Source organism: Lipotes vexillifer, unplaced genomic scaffold, assembly GCF_000442215.2.
Source record: "Lipotes vexillifer unplaced genomic scaffold, Lipotes_vexillifer_v1.1 scaffold339, whole genome shotgun sequence".
NCBI lineage: Eukaryota > Metazoa > Chordata > Mammalia > Artiodactyla > Lipotidae > Lipotes > Lipotes vexillifer.
In genome coordinates, this window is record NW_006772053.1 from 36,908 (window position 1) to 52,196 (window position 15,289).

The window sequence follows — 15,289 nt, forward strand, 5'->3', positions numbered from 1 at the left end:
TTTTTTTTGCGGTACGCGGGCCTCTCACTGTTGTGGCCTCTCCCGTTGTGGAGCACAGGCTACGGACGCGCAGGCTCAGCGGCCATGGCTCGCGGGCCTAGCCGCTGTGCGGCATGTGGGATCTTCCCAGACTGGGGCACGAACCCGTTTCCCCTGCATCAGCAGGCGGACTCTAAACCACTGCGCCACCAGGGAAGCCCCTCTATTTACTTTTAATTCTCCGTTTAGCTCTCTGAATTGTACTATGGTATTAGATATGTGCAATGGAGAAAAGTTCAGAAAAGATTTTATATAATTGATAAAGTCATATGAGTCATATTACTTTTATTGTATTTGTAAAAATAACTGGAAATTTGAATATTTCATTTAGTATAAAAATAAGATTTTTCTAAAAGGTACAGTTAAATTTTACTTTGCATTTCATATCTCTGCTGTATCTGAAGATAAGCCTGCTAGTGAATAAGTCATTAAATAACACAAGAAAAATTTCTTTCTAGCAGTACAGTTCAGAAGTTTAAGAGCCCAGAGACAATTCTTTATGTTTTTGTTTGGTATTTACAACCAGATAACACCAAAAGAGTCATCTACCACTGCCACACCACACAATAATTCACACACTGTCACACATTAAGGAAAACTTGCAGTGTAGAGAATGATAAAGGAAATACATAATGTCTTTCAAGGTTAGGCCTTGAAAGTAAGAGTACTTCAGGAAACAACTTCTGAGAGCTCTGTCATCAACTAATGCTCTATCTGGCCTACATGAAGACTTAAGTTAATCATTTTAAAATGAATTTTATATTGATAATAATTTATATACAAGATAAGTTCTACTAAATGAAAAAACTGATCTGTGGCAGCTAACAGAGAGAAAACAGCAGAACAAAACCATACAATTTTCTTCACTCAACAAATGGTCTGTTCACTCATCTGTAAAGACACAAAAAAATTGTGTACCTCAATAACAGAGGTATAAGTGAAATTTAATCAAATGAAAGCCCATTATTTAAAAAATTCCCAAGCATATATTTCATTGTTTTTAGAAACTGTTTCAGAAATAAAATGAAAAATATTATTGTCTAGGTTACTAAATTTTTATTAGTAGAAAGCCTCTATATCTATTTATGTTTGAGAGACAGAGTCCCATACATGTGAATATCCTAAATTAAGGATCACTATTTACAAGATGTTCAAATTTCAAATATATGAACTAGAAATATTACTGGGAGAAAAAAAATACAGTGAGAAATTAATTTCTAAAAATCCTTAATAGTTTTATGACCACAGTCACGTTTTATGATTTTAGTTGCTGAAAAAGTTTAAATAAAAACAATGCTAATTTTTGTCTCTGATGGCATAATTGCTTAAAAACAAAATTAAAATAAAATATGCAAAGAAATTAAAAAACAGACAATCTAAAAAACGTAATACAGCCCTATATCCAAAACAGTTAAAAACATTTTTCCCCTCTAATTCTCCTAGGATTAGCCACTTGTTGCCCTGTATTGCCATCTGGTCTATGGTGACTATTTCCAACTCCTCCCCTGCCACCCCCGCCCCACCCCGGGTAGCCTTGGATTTGGGATGATACTCTGACGATGAACTAGGCAGTGAAGTTGGGACAAGAGTCGCTGCTGTCTTGATTATCAAAGTCCTGAAGAATGAAAAGCAGTATGTGTACCTTCTTGAAGAGAATACTTATCTGGAAGACTGTATTAGCCAAGTAAAGAATAAGATGGAGTATACGGATATTGGAAAGTTGTCAGTGAAGTAGATAGGAGGAAGGAGAATAGGATGGATCATCTATTTCCAAAATTTAAAAATTATAAATCAGAAGGGGATCTACAGAGTGAATCCAACATCCACATCTTACAGATGAGGAAAGAATAAAATATATAAAGTATTTTTCCCCAAAACCATAGAATATTAATGGCAATAAAATCAAGAAACAGGATTACCTGGACCCAATAAAACATCAATTTCCATCATTCAGGTTCAACAATTATCAACTCATGGCAAATTCTTATTTTATCTATACTCTCACTCCCCACTCCCTAGGCTGTTTTAAAACAAGTCCCCAGTATCAAATCATTTTAGCAATAAATATTTCAGTATATATATCTCCACAATATAAGAACTCCTAAAAGGAAAAAAAACCCCTATAACACTACTATCGCACCTAAAATAATCAGCAAATATTTCTTAATACAGCTCAGTATCTAGTCAGTATCAAAATTTTCCTCCTCCATAAATTTATTTCTTACAGTTTCACTGTTCAAATTATAATGTTAATAAGGGCTATACATTGCAATTAGGTGATATATCTTTTAAGTCTTTTTTAATCTACTGAATTCCACTGCTTGCAATTTATTTGTTGTTAATTCATTTTTTTTTTTTTTTTCTTTTGCGGTACGCGGGCCTCTCACTGTTGTGGCCTCTCCCATTGCGGAGCACAGGCTCCGGACGCGTAGGCTCAGCGGCCATGGCTCACGGGCCCAGCCGCTCCGCGGCATGTGGGATCTTCCCAGACCCGGGCACGAACCCGTATCCCCTGCATTGGCAGGCGGACTCTCAACCACTGCGCCACCTGGGAAGCCCTGTTAATTCATTTTTAAAAGAGTGATTATTTAAGCAAACAAGCCAAAGACAGTGAAACAGAAGACTTTTAAATTATGCAACTTAGCACTACATTATTCATCATCACGTTCTTGTACAATTATCCTCACATAAGTATATTTCAAATCTACTAATATCATTCACATGGTTTTATGTGATAGCTAATACTTGTGAAACATAAAACTTATGCTGCCCAAGAAACAAAAAAGTATAAAAGGCTCTTACAAGTGACCTAGAAAACTGGACATGACAAGACATGCTATTCTATCTAATGTTTTTATAGCTTAAAATGTTTATTCAGATAAAAAATCAAAACAAATACTTAAGAGACTTAAGAGGCATAAATTAAACAGAATTTTACAAGTGTGAAACAAAGAATTCATCTTTTCCAGTCTCTTCTCTGACATTTTTCTCAGTTCCCAACCTGCCCTATATCTACCTGTAGCAGTTTCTCTAAATTTTAGAACGTTAGGACTGTTTAACTTTAAAAATGGCTTTCTACGAGTTTAAATATTTCTAAAGCAAGAGACTTTTTAAAAGTATTAAATTTACAAAGATTACACACATACACATACACACAGGTCCAAGTTTGGGCGGGATATAGAGAAACAGGTGCTGTAAATCACTGTAAACTGGTACAACTTTTCTGGACAGCAATTTGGTGACATTTACTAAGAACAATTAGAAATGTTCACTCTTGATTCCATAATTCAAGTCTAATAATTTATCATATGGAATTAATCAGAGGTGAATACTCTCACCTAGAAAAACTAACATTTAAAACCTAGTTATATATCCTTGAGTATCTTCTATTTTTTCTTTTTTTAAACAAAAACAAAAAGATCATATTGAATTTACTGTTTTATAATGACTTTTATTTTTACTTCACAATATATAATGAACCACTATCCCCCAATCAATAACCAGTGTCCCCCAAATCAATAAATATTTCCTAAAAAGTCTTATTAACATCTATGTAAAAAACTGCCCTGGCTCTCTTAGTAGTGGTGATAGAAATGTGATATAGAAAGAGGTAACCACGAGTCATTTCAAATTTTACTGTAAGTGAGAAACTGCCTATATCAAAGCAGTATGTTATTTGCAATGTTAAGAAAAGCAAAAGGATTTGAGGTCACAGAGGATAATCTGTTTTTATATTTGATAAACTTAACTTTAAATAAAACACACTGTTGTGTTAGCACAATAAAATATTTAAGTCGATCACTTTAGACCCTTCTTACAGGCATCATTTGGGGATGTATATCATGTGACTCTAAGGTAATAAGTTCAAAAAGTAAATTCGATCATTTAAAAGATTACAAGGACTTCCCTGGTGGCGCAGTGGTTAAGAATCCGCCTGCTAATGCAGGGGACACGGGTTGGAGCCCTGGTCCGGGAAGATCCCACATGCCGTGGAGCAACTAAGCCCATGCGCCACAACTACTGGGCCTGTGCTCTAGGGCCCGTGTGCCACAACTACTGAGCCCACGTGCCACAACCACTGAAGCCCGTGTGCCTAGAGCCCATGCTCTGCAACAAAGAGAAGTCACCGCAATGAGGAGCCCGCGCACCACAACGAAGAGTAGCCCCCGCTCGCCACAACTAGAGAAAGCCTGCACGCAGCAAAGAAGACCCAACGCAGTCATAAATAAATAAAGATTAAAGCCTGTAATTTCTCAATGCTATCAGTTATTTGTGACAAGGATTCCTTTGTTTAGGGAATCTTACTACTGGGATTTCCTTCTAACAGTGACATGTTAAGTAAAATATGTACTTTTCCTTAAAACTAAATTTAACTATACGTAGTTATACAATAGCCAGTCTATCTAGCAAAAGGCAGACGTAGTCTTAGAAACTGGCGGTTCCCCCTTTGTCTCACATATGAAATCATCTTGTCCATAGTTGATAATAAATAGAGTGTTATGACAAAGATTCTCTCCTAGATGAGATTCTACTCAGGCTCTTTGAACTGTTTCAACTGGGCCTCGACCTGTGGACTTCTGTGTCCATCTCTGCATTGTTCAATTTTAGAAAGAATCCTGCTAAAGTCAGTTTATAGCCAGCACCTCCATCCTCGGTATCTAACCACCCTCGGTATCTCATCGGGTTCCTCACCTTCTACCACCTCCCAGGTGATGTCCAATCACACTAGCCTGCCTTCAGCAAGAATCCTGTTAGGTTGGTTTAGCCATGATCCCCCTTTATCCCTGATATTTCCTCTTGGTAATTTTCCAACCACTGATTCCCTACGCCCTGCTCCTTGGCTATAAATTCTCACTTTTCCTTGTTGTATTTGTACTTAAGCCCAATGTCTCTCCCAGACTTCAAAACTCCATTGTGATGGTCCCAACATCTTTCTCAATGGTCCCCCTGAATAAAGTCTGCCTTACTGTACTTTAATGAGTGTCATGAGTAATTTTTTCTTTAACAGGTGCTAGGTTAAACTGTAAGTACAGGATGTTGGTCACTAATGTGCCCAACCTCCTATTTGTATGTCTCTTCACCTTCAGTAGTCTAAGAGAGTAAAGATAAACTGACTCAGGGAAGTACTGTGAACCAGTAAAAAAGTGGATTAAGTATTTAGTAGTAGCCTCTTACCAGAAGAGAGACAGAATGGGAAGGACTGAAAATAATTCCTAAGAGTGATAATGAAGCTAAAAAGTCTTCGCAAGTACTTAGGAAATAAAGCAATCTGGAATCTCTCTGAAGGAAAGTTAGGAAGTAATCAGCCTTTTAGTTAAAGACAGCAAATTAGGATTTTTCACTGTTCTTTATTAACACTACATGTTTTTTTACAATAAAATCTTATTCACTTATTCAAACAAAAATTGAATACCTACTTTCTGCAAACTGCTATGGAAAATTCAAAGATGGGGAAAAAAATTCTTTGCCATCAATAAGTAAAACAATATGTATCAATTGTATCTCAATAAAACTGGAAAAAAAGAAGTAAAATATAAATAATGTTAATACAAAATACCACAGGTAAACATCATAAGAAAAAGTGTGGAAGAAGTTCAGAGAAACAAAAGATCTAGTTTATTCTGAAAACAAGTAAGTAAACACTTAATATTCAGATCTGAATAACAGATAATTAACTCTGTTTCTTTTCTTAATTTGGCCTTTAAAATCCTTCTCACTACAAACTGTAGTATTATGTGTGAAATATTACATCTCAGATTTGCCTTAAAATATCCCAGTTAAAAATAAATCAAATAAAAAAATATAAGTGGGGAAGATGAAACAAGAATGGCATGATGTTGAGTATTGAAGCTTGGTGAAGGGCTCAGAAGTATTTGACATACTAACGTGTATTTGAAAATTTCCATAACAAAAAGTTAAAAACAAGTCCAGTTTGAAACTAAATCAATTAATGATGACTCTGAAGCAGAAATATCTATACATAAGAATAACAGGAAAACAACAAAAATGCAAAAGTCATTTTAAAAAGTCTTATGTTTAAAACTAAGACTGTTATTCCAAAATGAAGTATGAAATCAAGATATAGTTACATTATTTCAAAACACATATTCTACTTAAAATATTTTTATTTTAATTTACACAGGCTTTTAAACTATTAAGGCTATTAACTTATTAATATTCTCCTAATATATGTTAAAACTTAAATGATATGCATTTATTTAACAGTTCATTATTCTAAGGTTAAGTTCATTGTTTTTCAATTAATATACTTTCACAAACCTGATAATAGTTAAAGGAAATCAAAATGTCAGTAAAGTCCAATTAGCAAATTAAAAAAAAAAAAAAGCATAAAATTACAGAGTTGGGAACTATACCTGTAAAACACCCTCACATCCTTAAATATACCAGTAAAGAACCCCTTGATTTTATTTTATTCCTCATATTTGTACTTGAATATATGTAGAAGCTGCTCTATCTGAGCAATCAACCTGCCAACATTTATACTCAAAAGTTACCAGTGTGCTTTCTAACAATTGTACTTACTTGCTGTTTCAATACCAGGTTCTTCACTCCTTCCATCACAAATTGTGATCCTGTATTCATGACTCGTGATAAGAGACTAGGTGCAAAAGAAGAGGACTGCACTAAGTACAAATTATCTCTCCAATTACAGACAGAATACTTGTCTGATTACACAATATATGCTGATGCTCTCTGTGCCTACCACCTTTTTTTTCACTAAACAGAAGTGACCTGAAAATTTCTGCTTCCATGGACATCACTGCCACAATTTTATTTAACAATAAAATAGTAATAAAACTTTCTGACTAGTCGATATTAATAAAATATAAAAATTGAGAGCTGCCCTCAATATAAACATTTTAATTGCTAAGCCTTAGCTATAGTATTTAAGCAAATTATTAACTGAAGAGAATTCCTTGCTTTCCTGATTGTCTTAATGTTAAAACAATAAATTAAAGACAGTAATCTAGAATATTAAAAAATGTGTATGTATGTGTATGTATGTATAACTGAATGTGTATGTATGTATGTATGTGTATGTATGTATAACTGCATCACTTTGCTGTACAGCAAAAATTAACACAGCATTATAAATCAACTATACTTCAATTAAAAAAAGATAGTAATTCACTTTAGGAGTTCAAAACAAACTGACATATTCAAAACATATATGTCTATAAGTATTACGAATAGGTCAAAAGTTACTGTGTTCTCTGTATCATAGCTGCTAGACCTAATCCTGCATTGTATACTTTCTCCCCTCATACACAAAACCTATCATATAAAAATGTGAAGCACAACATACTTGATGAATTCTACCTCAACTCAGAAGACTGTTTACTGTCTGAATTTTTAACAACAAAAATAACACAAATGACTTGCCATATTGGTTTTATATTTGTGGTTCAAAAAGTCTCTCACATGGAATCAAAGGATGCTTTGTGGGACAGAATGGTAATCTTGCATTTTGATACTAGAAGGATAGGGAGATAACTAACGAGAACCTACTGTTTAGCACAGGGAACTCTACTCAATGCTCTGTGGTGATCTAAATTGGAAGGAAATCCAAAAAAGGGAGGATATATGTATATGTATAGTTGATTCACTTTGCTGCACAGCAGAAACTAACACATTGTAAAGCACTATATTCCAATAAAAATTAATTTAAAAAAAAGAAGGCTAAGGAAAGCCTTCAGATCATCCAAGGTTTTCTTATAACACATTTTATTAAAATCCTCAACTACAAAATCCATAAGAAATCTAATAGGCTTTTAAGATTCAGCAAGATTTTAAGACAAAGAACTGGAAAGTCTGTTTCATTAAATGCATGAGAGTAATTTTCCAAATATATTTTCATTTTTCCTATCTTGTCCTACTCCCCTCTGAAATGAAGAGATGGACAGGATGGAAGTCATTTCTTTAACAAAAACAAAAGAAAGTAATCTCAGTTCTGAGGCAATTTTCAGGTACCAGGTAACTCTCAGGGAGTCAGTGGGCTCACCTGCACAGCACTGTGAAGGTGAGGCCAGATGGATTCATTTTGCCAAGCGCTTACAAGGCCCTGCCTTAGGCCAAGTACTTTTACTTTTTGGAAACTGTTTCATTAAAACTGGCAGCTCGGGGTAGATAAACCGGTTTTCCTCCAGTTTCATGCTTTTGTTCTAAGCTCCAAAAAATAAGCTAGGAATTTGAAGCTAGTATGGTATGGAAAAGAGCAGTTAGAATCACTTTGTTCAGCTCCTCTGAAAACCACACATACTGTACAGGATTTTCTGAAGTCAGAAGTCATACCCAGCCCTGAGGATTTCCTCTGTATCATTTAGCAGTATGCCTAGTTCCATCTTGAAGCTAGGTCTTGAGTGTCTAGCTTCAAGTCTATATTATCAACATTGATATAAAAACAGTTTTTAAACTTCATGTATCTTCTGAAAATGAAAAACATAATGTTGTTGTTGTTGTTGTTTTGCGGTACGCAGGTCTCTCACTGTTGTGGCCTCTCCCGTTGCGGAGCAAGGCTCCGGACACGCAGGCTCAGCGGCCATGGCTCACGGGCCTAGCCGCTCCGCGGCATGTGGGACCTTCCCGGACCGGGGCACGAACTCGTGTCCCCTGCATCAGCAGGCGGACTCTCAACCACTGCGCCACCAGGGAAGCCCAAACGTAATGTTTTAAGAACAAGGAAGCATACAAAGCCATACCAGGTAAAATACAGAATTTAAACTACCTATGGAAGCTAAAGGCATGCTGACATTTGTTCTGTATCACAATGAAAACTTTCTGTATCCAAAGTGTCACACTGTGTTTTTAAGGCACAAAAGTCCAATTATGGTCTGGAGTACCAGGCTTATTCAATCAGAATTATTAAAAATACTTACCCCATTGGTTTAGTGGTAGTGTTGCCATAGCTGGTAGGAGCTGAAGCCATCTTGGCAAAAGCCCTATGACATAAGAAAGTTATATTTAAACGCTGATTATTTAAGCTAACATTTAGTATCATGGCATTAAAATAAAGTTTTACTATGCAGTTTCTGAAAAGAAATTTTTCAACTAATACAGTGTTTTAGTAAAATTAACACTGAAACAATTATACAAACATTGATTATATAATTTGTAACCATGAAAAATAATGTTCAAGTAGAGAGCAACTGGTACTAAAACAGTGAAATTCTTTAAAAAACACAAACGCATTAGTTCCCCAAACTTCAGGATTTCTATTTTCTTTTTTAAATATCTGATCATTAACATGAAATAGAGACGTTCTGTTTTAAAAGAACAATCACATACTGATTAAGTTTAGTCTCTTTACTATTCTCCACATTCTATACTCTCTCATTTCCAGACACATGCCTTTGGGATGCTGTCCTTTGCGGGTATAAACTCACTGTCTTCCCCAATAAAAAACTGTACATTTCCTTTTAAGATTCAGCTCAAAACCACCACTATGTTCATTAACACTATTCTAATTCTACTACTCAATGATATTTCCTTTTAGTTACATATACACTTTTATACTGAATTGCATATAGTCATTTATTTTCAAATCTTTCTAAATGAATGTCTAGAATGTCTTTAACTAAACTATAGAATTCTTGACGGCTCTGCAAAAATATGGCACTTAGCTATGTTTAAAAAGATATTTTCCTTCTGGGAATATGTTCACTGTAGAGAATCCAGAAAACAGAATGCTCCCAGAAGAACCCTACTACTAAGAAGTAACCACTGTTAGGATTTCAGCATATATTCTTCTAATCTTTGAACATATGCATATACAACATATATACTTTAAAAACAAAATTAGTATCATATTGTACATACTGTTATATAACGTTTTAATAATAGCATGCCATAAACATTTTTATGTGAATCAATATTCTTTTATAATTCCTTATCATTTCAAATGCTTTTGTAAATGGAAAAAAACCCTACCTAAATACAAGAAAACATTATGAGAGTAAAAAAAAGAATGGGAATCACTAAGATGTGGCAGATGAAGTGCTTAAATATTCTGTTTCAACCTGGACAAAATTTGCTGATACCATTAGAGAAATCCCAAACACAAAAATCACAATTTTTTTCTGAAAGGAGGATTTGAATCAGCTGTTTTCAGCAGTAGGCTGGAATTTCTGTCTTTAACAAAAATGTATTTTTCACCAGAAATAGCAATATCTAAATAAAAATAATATATATCTAACTATCTCTAAGTAATAAAGGGTTAAATAAAGAATATTACATTTATATGGCTGAATATCATGCAAACACTAAATACTACCATTGGAGACTATAGCTGGAACCTTGAGCAACATGGGTTTGAACTATGCAGGTCCACTTATACTCATATTTTTATCAATAAATACTACAGTACTACATGATCTGTGGTTGGTTGAATCCATGGATGTGGAACCAGGGATACAGAGGGCTAGCCCACTGTAAAGTAATACTTGGATTTGTAACTGTGCAGAGGGTTGGTGTCCCTAACCCCCAAGTTGTTCCAGGGTCAGCTGTATTTAAGACGATGAAAAATTGGCATAATGAAAGTTATTGGAACTCTAGAATACAAACTGCATCTATAACAATGATTGCCAGATTAAAAATATAAATAGGTAATATGCATATAGAAGGATAAACACTACAGTTTACAGTAGACTCTGAATGGGGAGACTACAGGTAAATTTTTACTTTCCTTATACCTTGCTGAGTTTCCTAAAATTTTCTTCAATAAACTGATATAACCCTTATAATTAGAAAGAATGTTACAAATTAGAAATTATATATTGAATACTTTGTAACCATGTAAAATGATGCCCAAGACTGTCTTTCCTCTTTGAACACCAAATATTTGATTAGGGAGTTCCACATAAGTCATAATGTAAAACACAATGACATATACGACACAGCCAAATATTTAAGTGTATATGTTATAAAAATTAGAAAAGACAGTTTTCAGTTTCTTTTGTTAAACTAAGGTTTGTTGTCTACTTTTTTCTTATCATAAGAACACACTGAAGAGAGCAGACAGTAGAAGCAAGAACTACAATTCTGCAGCGTGTGGAATGAAAACCACATTCACAGAAAGAGAGACAAAATGAAAACACAGAGGACTATGTACCAGATGAAAGAACAAGATAAAACCCCAGAAAAACACTAAATGAACTGGAGATAGGCAACCTTCCAGAAAAGAAATTCAGAATAATGATAGTGAAGATGACCCAGGACCTCGGAAAAAGAATGGAGGCAAAGATCGAGAAGATACAAGAAATGTTTAACAAAGACCTAGAAGAATTAAAGAACAAAGACCTAGAAGAATTAAAAAACAAACAGAGATGAACAACACAATAACTGAAATGAAAAATACACTAGAAGGAATCAATAGCAGAATAACTGAGGCAGAAGAACGGATAAGTGACCTGGAAGACAGAACGGTGGAATTTACTGCTGTGGAAGAGAATAAAGAAAAAAGAATGAAAAGAAATGAAGACAGCCTAAGAGACCTCTGGGACAACATTAAACGTAACAACTTTTGTATTATAGGGGTCCCAGAAGGAGAAGAAGAGAGAAAGGACCCGAGAAAATATTTGAAGAGATTATAGTCAAAAACTTCCCTAACATGGGAAAGGAAATAGCCACCCAAGTCCAGGAAGCGCAGAGAGTCCCATACAGGATAAACCCAAGGAGAAACATACTGAGACACACAGTAATCAAATTGACAAAAATTAAAGACAAAGAAAAATTACTAAAAGCAACAAGGGAAAAATGACAAATAACATACAAGGGAACTCCCATAAGGTTAACAGCTGATTTCTCAGCAGAAACTCTACAAGCAAGAAGGGAGTAGCATGATATATTTAAAGTGATGAAAGGGAAGAACCTACAACCAAGATTACTCTTCCCAGCAAGGATCTCATTCAGATTCAATGGAGAAATCAAAAGCTTTACAGACAAGCAAAAGGTAAGAGAATTCTGCACCACCAAACCAGCTCGATAACAAATGCTGAAGGAACTTCTCTAAGTGGGAAACACAAGAGAAGAAAAGAACCTACAAAAACAAACCCATAACAATTAAGAAAATGGTAATAGGAACATACATATTGATAATTACCTTAAACGTGAATGGATTAAATGCTCCAACCAAAAGACACAGGCTCGCTGAATGGATACAAAAACAAGACCCATATATATAGTGTCTACAAGAGACCCACTTCAGACCTAGGGACAAATAACAGACTGAAAGTGAGGGGATAGAAAAAGATATTCCATGCGAATGGAAATCAAAAGAAAGCTGGAGTAGCAATTCTCATATCAGATAAAATATACTTTAAAATAAAGACTATTACAAGAAGCAAAGAAGGACACTACATAGTGATCAAGGGATCAATCCAAAAAGAAGATATAACAATTATAAATATATATGCACCCAACACAGGAGCACCTCAATACATAAGGCAAGTGCTGACAGTTATAAAAGAGGAAATTGATAGTAACAGAATAATAGTGGGGGACTTTAATAGCTCACTTACACCAATGGACAGATCATCCAGACAGAAAATTAATAAGGAAACACAAGCTTTAAATGACACAACAGAGCAGATAGCTTTAATTGATATTTATAGGACATTCCATCCAAAAACAGCAAATTACACTTTCTTTTTTTTTTTTTTTTTTTTTTTTTTTTTCGGTACACGGGCCTCTCACTGTTGTGGCCTCCCCCATTACGGAGCACAGGTTCTGGATGCACAGGCTCAGTGGCCATGGCTCACGGGCCCAGCCGCTCCGCGGCACATGGGATCCTCCCAGATCGGGGCGCAAACCCGTGTCCCCTGCATCAGCAGGCGGACTCTCAACCACTGCGCCACCAGGGAAGCCCCGCAGATTACACTTTCTTCTCAAGTGCACATGGAACATTCGACAAGATAGATAACATCTTGGGTCACAAATCAAGCCTCGGTAAATATAAGAAAATTGAAATCATATAAAGCATCTTTTCTGACCACAACGCTATGAGATTAGAAATCAATTACAGGGAAAAAACTGTAACTAACACAAACACATGGAGGCTAAACAGTATGCTATTAAATAACCAGGAGATCACTGACGATATCAAAAAGGAAATAAAAAAATACCTTGAGACAAATTACAACGAAAACACGATAATGAAAAACCTGTGGGTTGCAACAAAAGCAGTTCTAAGAGGGAAGTTTATAGCAATACAAGCCTACCTCAAAAAACAAGAAAAATCTCAAATAAATAATCTAACCTTATACTTAAAGGAACCAGAGAAAGAACAAACAAAACCCAAAGTTAGTAGAAGGAAAGGAATCATAAAGATCAGAGCAGAATAAATGAAATAGAAACAAAGAGAACAAGAGCAAAAATCAATAAAACTAAAAGCTGGTTGTTTGAGAAGATAAACAAAATTGATAAACCTTTAGTCACTCATCAAGAAAAAGAGGGAGAGGACTCAAATCAATAAAATTAGAAATGAAAAAGGAGAAGTTACAATGGACACTGCAGAAATACAAAGCATCATAAGAGACTACTACAAGCAACTCTATTACAATAAAATGGACATCCTGGAAGAAATGGACAAATTCTTAGAAAGGTATAACCTTGCAAAACTGAACCAGAAAGAAACAGAAAATATGAACAGACCAATCAAAAGTAATGAAATTGAAACTGTGATTAAAAATCTTCCAACAAATGAAAGTCCAGGACCAGATGGCTTCACAGGGAATTCTATCAAACATTTAGAGACGAGCTAACACCCATCCTTCTCAAACTTTACCGAAAATTGCAGAGGAGGGAACACTCCCAAACTCATTCTATGAGCCCACCATCAACCTGATACCAAAACCAGACAAAGATACTACAAAAAAGAAAATTACAGACCTATATCACTGATGAATATAGACACAAAAATCCTCAACAAAATACTAGCAAACAGAATCCAACAACACATTAAAAGGATCATACACCATGGTCAAGTGGGATTTATGCCAGGAACGCAAAGATTCTTCAATATACGCAAATCAATCAATGTGATACAACATATTGACAAATTGAAGGAGAAAAACCATATGATCTCAAGAGATGCAGAAAAGCTTTTGACAAAATTCAACACCCATTTATGATAAAAACTCTCCAGAAAGTGGGCATAGAAGGAATCTACCTCAACATAATAAAAGCCATATATGACAAACCCACAGCCAACATCATTCTCAATGGTGAAAAACTGAAAGCATTTCCTCTAAGATCAGGAACAAGACAAGGGTGCCCACTCTCACCACTATTATTCAACATAATTTAGGAAGTTTGAGCCATGGCAATCAAAGAAGAAAAAGAAATAAAAGGAATATAAATTGGAAAAGAAGAAGTAAAACTGTCACTGTTTGCAGATGACATGGTACTATACATAGAGAATCCTAAATATGCCACAAGAAAACTATTGGAGCTAATCAATGAATTTGGTAAAGTTGAAGGATACAAAATTAATGCACAGAAATCTCTTGCATTCCTATGCACTAACAACGAAAGATCATAAAGAGAAATAAGGAAACAATCCCATTCACCACGGCAACAAAAAGAATAAAATACCTAGGAATAAACCTACCTAAAGAGGTAAAAGACCTGTAGTCAGAAGGCCATAAGACACTGATGAAAGAAATGAAAGATGACACAAACAGATGGAGATATACCATGTTCTTGGATTGGAATAATCAATACTGTGAAAATGACTATACTACCCAAAGCAATCTACAGATTCAATGCAGTCCCTATCAAAATACCAGTGGCATTTTTTACAGAACTAGAACAAAAAATCTTAAAATTTGTATGGAGACACAAAAGACCCTGAATAGCCAAAGCAGTCCTGAGGGAAAAAAACGGAGCTGGAGAAATCAGACTCCCTGACTTCAGACTATACTACAAAGCTACAGTAATCAAGACAATATGGTACTGGCACAAAAACAGAAATATAGATCAATGGAACAGGATAGAAAGCCCAGAGGTAAACCCATACACCTATGGTCAACTAATCTATGACAAAGGAGGCAAGGATACACAATGTAGAAAAGACAGTCTCTTCAATAAATGGTGCTGGGAAAAATGGACAGCTACATGTAAAATAATGAAATTAGAACACTCCCTAACACCATATACAAAAATAAACTCAAAATGATTAGAGACCTAAATGTAAGACCGGACACTATAAAACTCTTAGAGGAAAACATAGGAA

General features: G+C 35.0%; 1 protein-coding gene across 5 annotated transcripts in view; it reads right to left on the reverse strand.

Moving 5' to 3' along the window:
• The window catches only part of SCFD1 (sec1 family domain containing 1), a 134,990-nt gene that overhangs the window by 21,925 nt on the left and 97,776 nt on the right, over positions 1-15,289 (reverse strand). For all 5 annotated transcript variants that reach the window (XM_007447278.1, XM_007447280.1, XM_007447279.1 and 2 more), the window contains 2 exons: positions 8,937-8,999; positions 6,583-6,658 (listed from right to left, as the gene is read on the reverse strand). In XM_007447278.1, coding sequence (XP_007447340.1) covers positions 6,583-6,658; positions 8,937-8,999 — 139 coding nt within the window. The remainder of the gene's footprint in view (positions 1-6,582; positions 6,659-8,936; positions 9,000-15,289) is intronic.